This window comes from Kryptolebias marmoratus, linkage group LG11, assembly GCF_001649575.2.
Source record: "Kryptolebias marmoratus isolate JLee-2015 linkage group LG11, ASM164957v2, whole genome shotgun sequence".
Lineage (NCBI taxonomy): Eukaryota > Metazoa > Chordata > Actinopteri > Cyprinodontiformes > Rivulidae > Kryptolebias > Kryptolebias marmoratus.
Window position 1 is genome coordinate 2,564,907 of NC_051440.1, and position 14,709 is coordinate 2,579,615.

A 14,709-nucleotide genomic window follows, 5' to 3' on the forward strand; every position below is an offset into this window, starting at 1 on the left:
GTTACTAACCATCCTCTGCTACCAATGTTGGTCAGAAAGAATTACTCCACTTTGTTCGCTTTAGCAGCTTTATTCCGCCATGCACAACTACAACTGAATCACCTCCACCGCCCCCACCCACGAGGTAAAAAGGACATCACAGTGCCCCCTAGTGGACTGGTGTACAATATAACCAAAAGAACTGTAACAGTGTTTTGTTTAGCTTTTGGTATTGTTTTAAAATCAACAGCTTATTATAATAATATATATATCATAAAAGAATGACCCCCCCCTCCTGGCTATGGGGGTGCATACCTCCACTGGTATGTCACTGGGTCCAACTGCCTTCCCTTTGTTCATCCTTTTCAAAGTTTTCTGAATAACATCCAGCATCAGACCTTCTACTTCTACCTTCAGACACATCACCGTATCTGACACTCTTTTCACCTTGACTACATTCCTTGCTAATTCCTCCTTCAGAACCACCCCTACTTCATGTCTCTTCCTATCCACGCCATGGTAAAACGGCTTAAACCCTGCCCAATGCTGCAACCCTTGCTGCCTTTCCACTTTGTCTCTTGCACCCATAATACATCTACCTTCCTCCTCTGCATCATGTCGTCCAGGGCTCTACCTTTGCCTGTCATTGTCCCTACGTTTAGAATTGCTACCCTCAGTCCTACACTCCTGACTTTCCTCTTCTCCCTCTGTGTTCTGGCACGTTTTCCACCACAACTGCAAACTTACCAGACAAGTAGATTGAAATAAAAAAAAACAAGCCTAAGTAAAATTAGGCAGGAAATCTGTAATCATTGCATTCATTGCTGGGAAGCTGCTTGGAGGCCTCAGTGTGGACGCAGACCACTTTTAGGATCACAGACGTGAGCTTTCAGAAATGAAGCGGGTATCGCGGAACCAAAAGACAGAACTTAGCTGCTTTTACTTTTTGCACTACGAGTTAAATGTGTGACGGACGTCTTTGTCATCATATTCTCAAAACTTTTTTTTGTGTTCATCACTAACAGCAAGAAGTTCATGTATTTCACTATCGCTCCAATTTGCCATTGTTAAGAATATATCTTCCTTCGGTAATAAAGCTGTTTGTTGTTGTTTAATACCTCGTGAAGGTGGTCGTAGAGACCATACATCATAATTTCATCACATAATTGAGCAGCTAAGCTGGCTTACCTTTTGACATGTCAATCGTTTCGACTCTGTTACTACCTCACTTTGCAGCATCGCAGTGGGTTGACTTCAAGCCCCCCCTCGCTGCCTCAGTCCGTTCAGAAATCACACATCTTTGTCCCAACTTGAGGTGTCTTGTGAAAGAGCTTTTTTGAATGACTGGCACAACTGACTGTATGCCAGATTTCAGTCCGTGCTGTTAATTTTCTGAGACTGTGTGAAATAATTCTGTCCTTTTTCATGTCCTTGTTTTTCAGGTTTAAAGAAGAGCGTCCCAGACATCCAGTCCACTGTGACTATATTCAGACCGTTGCACAGGCTGTTTCAATCCCCGTCATTGCAAAGTAAGTGACAGCCCACAGCTACTGATGTGGGGAAAAGCCATAATAGTCTCCTCTAAACTGAAAGAGTGGTGTCAGCAGATCTCAGGAACAACCTCTGAGATCTCTGTCCAGAAGAGCGCAGCTAAGATTCTGAATCTCCCAAACTTGTTAGAGCAGCTGTCCCCAACCTTCTTTAGCTCCACGGACCGGTTTATTATCAGACAGTATTTTCACAGACCGGCCTTTAAAGGTGGGGCAGATAAATACAACAAAATAAAATGATACAACCGGCATGAAAACGGGGGTATTTTTTAAAACAATTAACTTAAATCCAACGTGTACTCGCAGCTTTGTTAGCTGCGTCCTAGTATTGTGTTATCAACATGAATAACACCCTCTCCTCCCCCTAATGTTCCCTGGTCAATATGGCGATTTTTAAACATACCCTTTAAAATAAGATACACCACAAATATAAAGTGCACAAAGAATACAACTCACCATAACGCTGAATCAGTGGGAGCCCTGTGCCTGTTTCTCAGTAACGAGATGGTCCCATCTAGGTCTTCCAGAGACGTACTGTAAGTTAATTATTCTTTCTGTGCGGCCCGATACCAAATGACCCACGGACCGGTACCGGTCAGCAGCCCAGGGGTTGGGGACCTCTGTGTTAGAGGACTTGAGCTTGAAATGTGACCACCCACATGAAAAGAGAAACAAGTAAAACATGCAGGATAGTGGCCCTCGAGGACCAGGGTTGCCTACCCTTGCTATATATGATTATGAACGGGTATGGTGGATCATGTGGGTTGGAGAATTGTGGGTATTTAAAGGTGAAGACGCCGCACAGATTTTGTCATCTGATGTGTGAAATGCTAAATGTTTAAATAAGGACAGAAAATCAATGTTAGAGTTCTCTTAAGTGGTGATTAAATATCTCTCCTGTAGTGGAGGTTCTTTGGATCTGGTCAAGACCAATGGGGACATTGAAAACTTCAGAAAGGCGACTGGAGCCTCATCGGTCATGTTGGCCCGGGCCGCCATGTGGAATGCATCAGTGTTCAGCAGCAACGGACCAGTTCTAGTGGAGAAGGTCATGGAGGAATACTTAAAATATGTGAGTTTATCATCAGACACACAGTGTTCCTATTACAGAGCATCTTTGACATAAGATCCTTTGTGATGAAGTCTTCACTATAGAGCAATGTTTCTCAAACTTTTTCTCTTCCTAATGAGAAGGGTGGTGCTGTTTTTTCTGGGATATGAGTGCGTAAATGTCTGGCTCTAAATTGGGAAGTTTCAGTCACATGTCATACTCCACACTGATCCGGTCGCGCTGCTTTGTTTTGGGCCCAATAAGTGTAGAAAATCCCACTTCACAATTGCAGGTGGAGGGAAATGACATCAAGAATTTTGGAGCGGAGTCAGCCAGGTCAGGATTATCAGGTTGAATGTGGAGCCAACGGACTGTCCAAACTTTTTCCCTGAAAGTTGTCTGATTCAATGTCCACAAGGCTGTCCACCTGTCTTGGTGAAAGCTTAGAACCGACTTGCTCAATATTAATTTTATCGCCGAATGAATTTCTAATCCACTCAAATCTTGTGTCTAAATCTTGGAAATATATTCCCAGCTGTGACTGGAGGTCTTGCAAATGTTGCTTGAAAGCGTGCTGCATTAGCGTCGAGTTGTTGTACTTTCCCTGTTGTGTCGGATGTTCCTTCGGCTTTTCTTTTGACCCATAAGTCGCTTAAGGCTTAAGACCCAGTCTTAAGCGACTTATCCATCATTTTAAACAATCCTTTCGTATTAATAGGCTAACTGTACGCGTTGTACGATGAGCTCACGTCACGTCAAATTAACGGTAGTGTGCATGCAGTACCTTGCAGACCACTAGGGGGTGCCTGTGGACCACAGTTCGAGAAAGACTGCTATAAAGAGTCTTTATAAGAGCCTGTTACAAAGTCTTTATTACAGATTAGAGCTCAAAATATGTTGGGGATGATGCTCAGCTACTACCACAACAAATTTTAAAACAATATCTGTCAAAGTTTTACAGAATTTTAGCCATTTTGATTGATTAGATGGTGGCCATCTTTAATCAGGTTGACTGCAAAAGTTAATCAGTTGTAGATGAGCATCCAATGGTTACTTTAAGATTTTCATTACATTCCCTACGAAATGTTATCATTTGTTAATAGTATTACATGACTCCTCCTGTTTTGGTATTTTTAATTTTTTTTATTATTATCTTTGCTATTTTGTTAAGTGCCTGGATGCTGCTTTGACAATCGAATTTCCCTCTGAGATTAATAGTCGTCTGTTTGTCTCATCTGTCTATCTTTCTTTTTAAACCATTGCATGGGTAAACTTCTTGTTGTAACGCTGCAATGTCAGAAATACTGTAATCAGCAGTACGGACGTGTTCCTTTTACACTTTAAAGAAAACATCCTCAGGGTTTATTTGACAGTTTGCTTTTAGGAGTCAGGCAGCTTTTTGAACAAAAGTGGCCCAATTTGGGTCAGAATCTATTTTTTGTTGTTGTTGTTTAATTTGAACATTGCAAATTGGCTTTTTATCAATTCTTATTCACCAGTATTTGTTGTCTAGACTAGTTTGACTGAAACCTTTGGAGCTGAGTGTTTGTTGTGGAGGGTTATAATCTACAGACAAGACAAGTTTAAAAGCTGCACAGTGCTGGGTACCTACAGCATCCGAGTGAAGCTTTGTGTTTGTTGTTATCCACAGGCCATTCGGTACGACAACCACGCCTTCAACACGAAATACTGCCTGTGTCAGATGCTGAGAGACAAGGTAGAATCTCCTCTGGGGAAGCAGGTTCAAGCGGCTCAGACCAACGCTGACATCAGGTGCAGATTTGGAACAGAAGGGGTTTTTTCCCTCTTCAAGCTGCTGTTTAGCATGACATGGTGAGAATATGTTCCTGTGCCGCAGTGAGGCGTTCGGGCTGCAGGAGTTCTACCAGCAGACCCAGGACCAGCTGCAGGCCCGGAGGGACACCGTGCAAAAGGACAGTCAGCCCAACAGACCCGTTATGGATGGAGACGTCATAACCATGGCTGTCAAGTTTGAACGGTCAGTTTGTCATAGATGCATGGATACCAGAGAGAAAATCAAAGTACAGAATTCATTGTTAAAAAAATCTAAATGAGACAAAGTATTTGAGTTTGACATAGGTTTATACTCTAAATATCATTTATGTAGAAGGTTACTACATTAAATTATAAAAAACCGAAGCAGCTAATCTGACCACTAAATGGTAGGAGACACCACCATGAACAGGCTTTCATTGAGGATATAGACTAAAATAATTTTTTGAATTTTTAATTTTTTTTCTGAAGTAATTTCATAATAATTTATGGATGTTTATTGCTGGTCTCTGAGAAATAAAATAGAGCGATAATGTTTATGCTCATGTCCAAGTGCGTGTTTGTTTGTACAAATAGCAAATTATTTCATGAATCACTGACTGGATTTTAGTGAAACTTTCAGAAAGCAATTAAACATCTACAACTAATTAAGTTTTAGAGTCAACCCAGTTCAGTTCATTTAACAAACTGGGGCCTCAGTAGCACGTGGAAGAACCATACACAGTCACGACAGCCCAGCACCTTCTCCTCATGCTGCTCACCAGCCTGCTCACACACTGCTGTGTGATAGCATCCCATCCTTCAACCCGCATTTGTTATAAGACATCCAGTGTGTTTTTGTTGGTCACTCTAAAACAAACAACACGTCTAAGCTGATCCCACAGGTGTCCAATATGGTTGAGGTCAGGACTGCAGGCAGGCCATTTAATTCTCTCCACTCTCAAATCCTGGAGGTAGTCTCTTATAAACCCCGCTCTGTGGGGGTGAGCGTTTTCATTTTGGAGGACAGAGTTCAGTCCCAGACTGTGGAGATATAGGATTGTCTCAGGTGGTGACAGTCAGATGCCCATCACCGTGTCAAACGCTCAAAACAAGAGTCAATAGCACAATAATCTGTTTGGCATTGACAGAAGAGATTTGGCAAGGGCACCACCCACATACCGAAGTGTGCTGCTCAACCCACAAATGCAGCTTTCTAACAAATGTGGCACCATTTAAGGGGCAATAAACAAGCTTTCGAACGATATAAGATTTATTGTCAAAAAGCATTGTTATAACAAAGGAGTTAATTAACCTAACTCAAATTTCTTTGTGTTTTGTTTCAAGTTTATTACGATTGCTGGAATTATTTTCTTTGTAAAGTTATGGGTTAATTTTTTGGGGTCTCTCTATTCAAGCTTAATATAATGAGGAGAAGCCCACCTCAGCCTCTCAGTGACTTTTATTTTGTCTCCTGAAGTCACTACATGCACCTTGCTCCATTTAGCTTTCCTTCAGTTCCTTTGACCCTTATGGTTTGCTTTTTTACTCTTGATTGTCAGCTAGGAGGCCTTCTAAAAAAAGGTGTGTGCAGCTGATCGATCATTGTATTCCTAATAGTTTTTATATTTAAACAAAGTGGAAATTCTTTTTTGAACAAATGATCACCCGATAATACTGATTTGGCAGTGGAATAAAATTTATAACGCACTAAATAAGAGTTTTAAAAACCTTTAGTGGATGAGGCTTCTCTCACCATCTTATCTGATTTTATGTTCATATGAATCATATTGTCTGATAAACCGAAGACGCAAAGATCTTCAGGTGGAGTTTTCCATATTGGTCAAGCAAGACTGGCAGGAATCAAATCAGTGTTTTCATATTTTTGAGATTTCAAACATAATGTAATTAGGTATTGCACTACAGATCTTCCCTAATACATCTGGTTCATAGTTTTTTTTTGTTTGTTTGTTTGTTTTTTTCAAACAAAGACTTAATTGTACCATGTATAAGCGATCTGAACATGGGGTTTGTTTTTGTGGTTGTAGGAGGCATTATCCACCTCAAATCACACCAAAAATGTTCCTGCTGGAGTGGAGCCGCAAAGAGAAACTAGAGCAGCCGCAGTACGAAACTGTGAGTAAAACTCTGTGGCTCTATTAACTTATTTGATGCTTCCTGTTTCCGTATTTGCACTTCCTGTTTTGTTTCTAGTTCCTGTTGATAAAACCTGCGGTCTTGCTTTAAATACATCACAGGATTTGGCCAAACTAACATTTGAAGCAGATGGTATTTTAGTATCGTTTTATTTTGGTAATAGTTTTACACATGTTGAGGACAGTTCATAAAAACAAGTCTAATAAATAATGATCATCTGCAACACAAAAGCTTTTTAGTTTTTTAGCAATATTTGTGTTCTTCAGCAAAAAGACGCCTAAAGAAAACTCCAGATCTGTCAGAAGTAACAAAGCTTGAAAAAGCATCTCTGCTGAAGCACCGGACTTGTTTTGGTTTTATTTCTTATAGGAAGTGTGTACATAGAAACAAGAACCTCGCATGAGAAAACATGTTTACACCTGATTTAATTAGGTGCAAACATGTAAGCATTTAATAAAATTAGCCTTTTGCTAATTTCCATCCACACTCCTGATGGCAGGTGAACACAAAATGCATATAGGTTGGTAGGTAGGTAGATATATAGAATATATATAGAATAAAAACAATCAGATCAAAATAAAACTAAAATTCTTTGAAGAAATGCATATCACCCGCCACTTTGCATGCCAGAGTTTTAAACAAAGATCTTGTATGATCTTTGAGTATGTGTCGGGGAAGGCTGCCAGCTACTGCCACACTAAATTTTAGATTGGTTTCCATAAAACTGACTGAGAAATTGACATTTTTGTGCACGCTGAGCTCGATTAGCTGTGGTAGCCTTCATCAAGTTCCAAAAGTTAATCAGTTATAGATCCGATGATTACTTTATGGGTGTTTCGTCACAATCAAATTGTCTGTGGGCTTTGTTTTTTTGTTTTTTTTCAGGTGCAGCGTTCTCAGGATAGAGCTTTTCAGTCCACGGTGACTGTAGCAAAGAAGAAATACAGATCATCGCTTTGGTTAGTACACATACAAACCTTCGGTGGATTCTTGTCTCTGCTCTATGTGATCATGATTTGATCAATCTCCTAACAAACTGAATCAAAGGCAACTGGACTTGTTGAAGCGTTGTCAAGCATCTTCAAGAGTCTACAAAAGCCTTTGGTTCAGTTTAATTAGGACTACCATGTCCTGAATAATTAAAAAACTTACTTAAATCAGATAAATGACTACTCTTTAGTACTACTATCTTAGACCTGAAGAGTAAAGTACCCTCAACCTTGCATACGAGTATAGCAGTCATGAAATGAAGTGGAATAGACTTTTGTTTTACCTTAAACAGAGCAGCAGAGGGATAAATCAAAGGGGGAAGAAGAAAAATCAGCAGAAATATAGGAAATGGTATACAAAATGAGCACACAGTAACAATAAAAATCTGCTCAGCAGAATTCGTTTGTTAGAAAATGTCAGATCCCACAAAAAAGTGAAAGGTTTTCTTTCTACAAAGTGCATCCGTGTTGTGAGTGTAGTTTATTGTTCAGGGATTTCAAAACGTCAGCTGTCTCAGTGTCTATTTCCTGTATGTTCACTGACATCAGTGGAGCGTGTGTGTGAAAATCCACCACCAGATCTTTGGTATTTCCTTATGGTGATCTGGAGGTGGTTCCACTGGCACCAGTTCAGTTCTTTTGAGTTCATTTGTATAGCAAAGTGAGGACACAGATGGGCTGGTGTTGCGATGGTTGTAAATAACATACGGAGATGGCCGGTAAAGCTGACAAACTTTATAACGTTTGCTATCAGGTCAAACCCCATTACAGAACTGCTTCACTCTTTCCCGGTCTCATCATTCTTTCAGTTCTACTTCTGCAGTCTCTTCTGCTCTGTGATGTACAGCAGTGCCATCTAGTGAACAAAAGTTATAACAGCAACATAAGTTCATTCACTGTGTAAACTTCAGAACACAGCAGACGGTCCAGGTGTAGTTTCTATGGGAAGAAAAACACGTTAATGAAAGCGATAATTAGAAATACAAACATGGAGAGCAGAGTGAAGAAATGTGGTCAGTTTGTCTTCCAGCAGTCTAAAGACTACGTTATACTCCATAAGTCACAAAGTCGGCTCTCAGTCACGTGGTTGTGGGAGGGAAAATGTGTAATTTTGCTCTAATAGCAGCTTCGTCCACTGACTTGCAACACAAGGTGAACTTTTTCTCACAGGCGTTGGTGCCAAATATTGTGTGATTGGTCAGAAGTTGTTGTGGGCGTGTTTATGCAGAAAAGCCGGTGAGCTTTAATGGAGTCATTTTGCTTGTACTGCTCAAATAAAGAACTTGTGGAAGGAGATATCACAGTTCTTGACCACGGAGGAGACTGTGGAGACACAGGGGGCTCTTTTTGGCTGTGGTGGCCGGGAGGAAGTACTCCTCGTGGGGCAGAGTTGGGACACTTTCCCTGTGTCCGCTTGATACTGTGCCCCCTTAAATTTGCAAATGCCAAATGGCGTGTACTGTCTAAGTTTGTTTACTAAAAATGTCTGGTCACGGTAAGGGAAGCAAAAAACTGTACAATCACAGGAGAGTTGAGAAACTGGCGGGAAGAAACCTGTTTTAATGCTGTAGTAGGAGGAAGGAGCTTCCTGGGAGTTCTGATCTGTCTTGTGGATGATGAAAGGTGTGTGTGTATGCTGGTGTAGATTCTCAGTCATCCAGGCCATGGTAAATTTAAAAGTTTTTTGAAACTTTTTTGAAAGGTGTGTGTGAAAACAAATGTCTCGATTGCGAAACAACTTCTTGACTTCTTATGGAGTACGCCGTAGCTTTAAGCCTATAGCAGCAGAACTAAGGGATAGCTCAGGAAACCCAAGCCAACCCTAACTATAGGATTTATATAAAAGGAAAGTCTTAAGCCTGTTCTTTAAAGTAGACAGGGTGTCAGCCTCACGAACAGAAACTGGAAGTTTGTTCCACAAGAGAGGAGCCTGAGAACTGAAAGCTCTGCCTCCTGTTCTACTTTTGGAAACTCTTGGAACCACAAGTAAACCTGCAGTCTGAGAGTGAAGTGCTCCGTTAGGAAAATATGGAACAATAAGATCTTTAATATAAGATGGAGCTTGGTTGTTGAGAGCTTTGTATGTTACTAATTTTAGTGATATTATGTAGGTGGAGGAAAGCAAACTTGGTAACATTTTTAATGTGGGAGGTAAAAGACATCCTGATTCAAAATAACACCAAGGTTCTTTACATCAGAACTGGAGGTCACATTTATGCCATCCAGAGGAAGTGAAAGGCTGCAGAGTTTATCCCTCTGTCTATCTGAGTTTAAAAGCAAAAAAATTGAAGAGTCATCCAGGTTTCGATGTCTCTCCTCTTTTCCAACAGGGAGAAGTCCAAAAAATTTGCCGAGCAAGCATCTGCCATTGTCTGCCTGCGGGTTTTAGGAATCCCAGAGGGTCGCATCGGTGAGGAGGATTCGGGTCTGGTGTGCAAGAGGAAGAGGGAGGAGAGGCCGGAGGGGAGGAGCAAGAAGCTACATGTAACCAACATCCTGCAGGAAGTGGAAACCTCAGAACCCTCTGTGGTAACAAACGGTGAAAATCAAAACTACGCTACATCTCTGGCTCAGACAAAGACTTTCTGAGGAGTTTGGGACGGAGGAGTAACTGGTGTTTTGGACCTGCGTCGTTTCCTGCTTGTGCATCTTCCAAAGTGAACTCTAAATTTAGACTTGAATGCAAACAGCTGCTGCTGAACTCTGGAGCGGATTTATCTCAGTCTTTCAACTGGAAACAGCTGGAAGAACTGATTCCTCCATCACTGCTTGTGTTTTTGGTCAAATCCAGCTGTAGTTTCTGTCCGAAGCAGGTTCAGGTTTGGATCAGACGTTACTGACAGGTCCTTCATTTTAGTTCTTTCACAAAAACACCAAAATTTAGATACAATTAATTTCCCGTGACTCTGACAGTCAGATTCATTCTTCCTTGTGTTATTTTTAGTTTTTGATAAAGATTATTTTGATAAAGGTATTTTGATTAATATACATGGTTCTGTGCAAAACTCCTGGTCCAGTCCTCATTTCTTCATGTTTTTGTTCCAAGCAGTCAGACCCTCAGTAATCTGTTAGTGGTCCCAATCAGCAGTTCTCCAGACTTTTTGAAGGTCTTTCAGAGGTTTCCTTTGGTCTTTGGCTGCTTTTTATTTAAACACTTATGTCCATTTTAGGCCTTAGAAAGTCTTAAACATTTTAGGTGTAAAAATATATTTAGTTTTGTCTACAATTTGAATGTTTGTTCATTCTTTGCCACTTCTATTAATTATTTTCAATGTGCTGTCAGCGATCATTCATTCTGTCTGACGGTTTTAAGAGGTTTTTATATTGAAAGAAAACTAAAACTCCCATCATGCAGCAGTCCTGTCAGGGAATTTATAGGCAGATAATCAGCCTGTTGCCCTGCTCCTGAAACAGGTTTATTGGAGGTTTTTTTTTTTTTTTTTTTTTTTGAATGACTGAAATGACTTTGAATGAAAGGCGATCAAATCTTTTTCTTTGAAAGAAATTTTACAATGACTCATTTTTTTTATTCATATAGGTCTTAAAGCTACATTTTATTTTTTTTCTTATAAAAGTTACCTACTGCAGCTTTAAATTTGTACCATAATGGTCTTTAAAAAGTCCTAAAGAGTTCTAAATTTAACGAAGTGAAACTTGCAGAAACCCTGCACTTAACTCTAATTTATCATTACAGCATAAAATGTTTGGGGATTGTCTTGTTGGAGTGAAAATCATTTCCTGACAATCTTTGTTTTTGGTATTTCTCCTGAATTTAACAAGAGGAAACGGGAACAGATTGTGTCTCTGTGACAGGCTGCTGGGAACAACAGGACTAAAGATTCTATTAAAACTTTTAAGTTGTTTATGTGTCGACACAAGTTCAGTTCATCCCGTGGGTGCAGGAGCCTCTTTATGTCTGAATGAGGTCAGAGGTAAAAATGTTGCTCTGACAATGATTATGTTCGAGGACTGAAACTGAGAAAAAGGAAAACTGAAAGCCTGGACCGTTGATCAGACCCCAGTCTGTCTGCTTGAACAAAACAGATGAGGGCAGAGATGAGGAATGAGTCAAGACTTTTGCACAGTTTTTACAATGATTTGTAATGATTTGCAATGATTTTTGCACAATCACCTCTTATTGAGGATTTTTTTTTTTTTTACTCTGGTTCTGTCAGTTTTTTGGCCTGCTGATGACTGACCTGCAGCCTGATGAATGTTTCAAAATGAAACCATTAAAACCTAATCAGCCTCTGAGCTTTGGGTTTTTTTTTCTGTTAGAACTGAGGTCATTTGGGAAGGAAGATATCAAAGTGTTTTGTTTTACAAAAAAATAATTGAACTTATTTTTTTTACAATAATATTTAAGCTTACATAGAAACAATAAAAAAGCAAGACATCCAGTGGAAGAATGATAATTTGATCTCCTGATTTTATACATTTGTCCACTTACAAAGAAATAAGCAGTCCCACATTTTTATGGTGGTTTCATCAGATCTGTTAGAGAACTTCAAGGACCAGATAATAAACCTGCAGAGGGCTGGAATGGGCTACGAGACCACCAGGAAGAAGTTTGGTGAGCATATATTCAGGAATGGATGAAAAATAAAATGGCCATCAGCTCCTCCGTCTGGAGCTCTGTGTAAGATCTTCATGGGATGAGGATGAGAAAGGTGAAGGATTCACCTACAGCTACACAGGAGGAGTTTGCTGATGATCAGAAGGGTCCACAGGCCCCAAGAACACCACAGCTGACGCGCTACGTTCTCATAGACTGAAGGTCCCACTGCTGATGAAGGCTCACATTCAGACCTGTCTGAAGTTCACCAGTGAGCGTAGATGAGACCTTGTGGGTGATGCAAGATTTCAGTCTGTTCCAGTCTTTGTGCGGATCCACTATCCGCTGCCTGGAGTCCTCTGACAGATCTTTGGTTTGACCCATGATGGTTAAGGGATTGGAAGGGAAGAAACGGAGTCAGGTGGGCTTTATACAACGAGAGCAGCTAAGGACGGTCTGCGATTGATGGGAATCTATGCACCGTAAAACTTATAAAACCAGCAGGAGTTCAAAAACATATTTCTTCCACTGAATAATGTACAACCTTTGTGTTTATGAAGAAGAATTAATTAAAAACATAATTTTGGGCTCAAGCAATCAGAAGTGATGTGTTTTGATAAAATACACAGCCTTTTTTTTGTCATATTGGGGTAATTATGTTATTAATATGCTAAAAGTTTTTCTAATGGCCTTATCACGGTTCTTAAAGTGTATTAGGTTTTGGCTTTACTAATCTAAGGCCCACGGACAGACAGTCCCTGCATCCTTTTAACCCTTTCACAAAGAAACATCAAAAACAACGGAGAACCCCCAGAGTCACTGAATAATTAAGGTATCAACATCAAACCAACCCTGAGAATAATGAGGTGAGGGTTTTATTCAGAGGTTTAATCTTTATATGAATGAGGATTCAGAAACATGGCTCCACCACTGATGCCTTTAAGGGGTGCTGGGAAATGTTGGTTATCAGTCGTTTCCAAGCAAGAAGGCAAAGTCAGAAAAATCCTCTTCGTTATTGAGTAACGATGTTCCGCTTCAGAGAGGTTCGAAATAAAAAGGAATGAAATGTTACAAACGCGTGTTTGAAAACTATGAAGCCTTTTTTTACACCAAGGTTTTTTTTTGTTTGGGGGGTGGGGGGGGTGTATTTTTTTTTTTTTTTTTGCTTAAATGAAGAAATGCAGACCAATTTGTGGAGCTTCTCTGTGAGCAGTGTTAACCTCACACAGGAAGTTAAAGACTCAGAGCTGTTAGAGGAAGTACTGAAGCCGTTGCATCGCACAGATAACAGCTTTTTGTCTGTAAACTTTTAACAACATGTCATAAAGAAGCACGCTGCCCAAAATATGCAGTGGATCAAACATCTACACACCCCCTGCTCAAACGAATGAATGAATATTAAACAAAAGGAGAATTTGATAATTGTTTTGGAATTTTTCCAGCCTCTCTGCCCTGCTTCAGCTCTGTGTCTTGTCTTTCCCTTGGAGCCTCTCTTTGCATATCTTCCAAAATTTGTGAATTATGGATTTGGTCAGCTGGTCTCTCAACGCAATTGATCAAATTTTCTCAACGAGAAGACAGGGTTTGGGGCAACCCTCTTGTCTGGACGGGACATTTTTCTCCGGATACACAATGGACTCCTGGCAGGAGTGGAGAATTGTGTGTCTGATTATACTGTTAGCCGTGGATGTCAAAGATGTGTACACAATTGGATTTTTGATAACAGGCTTTCTGCTTTTTAGAGTTGGCGGTTACGAGAAATAATTTCTCGATATGCTGAGGTTTGACAGCTGTTCTGGCCACTGTGAGGCTTCCAGGCATGTGTGGTGGGATCTGTAATCAACACTCAGACTATGATGTTACGTGAGCAGAATCGCAGACTGGATGCGATCCTTTCACAGGATCGCAGGCTAGATGCGGTTCCTGGACTCTGGGATGAAATGGGATAAATCTTGAAGAAAGTTGTTCGCTCGGATCTGGCGGAATAGACCTGGAATTTGGCTGTTTGGATTCACCATTGAGAAACACCAGCGAGACTTTGAAGGCAGATGGAAAATAAGAGTTGGCCTGACCTAAAATAATTATTGTTATGTGAATTCTGGCTCCCTTGTGCTGGCCTTGGTCAGCTATCTTCAATTCCTCCTGGATTTTATGTAAATAAGATGCTCTGCCCCCACCCTTGCCTGAAGACATCTGTGGATCTGCTCTGGGCTGTTTGATAAACATTCCATCATATTATCAAAGACAATGGCCTCTGTGACGTGATTCATGGACTTATCTGCAAACACACACACATTCATAAACACACTATATCGACCTCCACCGTCTCTGCTTGTCTCTTCATGTGTCACTCTGCTTGCTATCTGGACCTTGTGTGGCTTTTTTCTCTTCTGCTTCTGTTAGTCTACCCTTATCAAATAGATTTGTCTTATTAATGCTTCTCTAAGAGGAAAACTTATTCATATTCAAATGGTCTATTAAGACCTGGATGGGAATTCATGGATGGGTTCACAGATCGACCAGCACTCAGACTGTAAACAGGAGCGAAATTGCAAACTACTCTGAACTGGCTGATATTCCATCATCAAAGACAATGGCCTCTGGACTAAATGCAATTTCTGGACTCAGAATATGGAAAAGGTTAAAATCTTGGAG

The 14,709-nt window shown here is 40.4% G+C and overlaps 1 protein-coding gene and 1 long non-coding RNA gene across 4 annotated transcripts in view; one reads left to right on the top strand and one right to left on the bottom strand.

The window, feature by feature from the left end:
• The window catches only part of dus2 (dihydrouridine synthase 2), a 30,220-nt gene extending 18,467 nt beyond the window's left edge, over positions 1-11,753 (top strand). For all 3 annotated transcript variants that reach the window (XM_037978334.1, XM_037978335.1, XM_037978337.1), the window contains 7 exons: positions 1,422-1,508; positions 2,433-2,601; positions 4,232-4,353; positions 4,439-4,579; positions 6,402-6,489; positions 7,396-7,469; positions 9,830-11,753. In XM_037978334.1, coding sequence (XP_037834262.1) covers positions 1,422-1,508; positions 2,433-2,601; positions 4,232-4,353; positions 4,439-4,579; positions 6,402-6,489; positions 7,396-7,469; positions 9,830-10,088 — 940 coding nt within the window. In that variant the 3' untranslated portion in view covers positions 10,089-11,753. The remainder of the gene's footprint in view (positions 1-1,421; positions 1,509-2,432; positions 2,602-4,231; positions 4,354-4,438; positions 4,580-6,401; positions 6,490-7,395; positions 7,470-9,829) is intronic.
• Positions 11,754-14,447: 2,694 nt separating this feature from the next.
• LOC119617464 overlaps positions 14,448-14,709 on the bottom strand; it is a 1,222-nt gene continuing 960 nt past the window's right edge. Inside the window, exon 2 of the long non-coding RNA XR_005233742.1 lies at positions 14,448-14,538. This is a non-coding gene — a long non-coding RNA (uncharacterized LOC119617464). The remainder of the gene's footprint in view (positions 14,539-14,709) is intronic.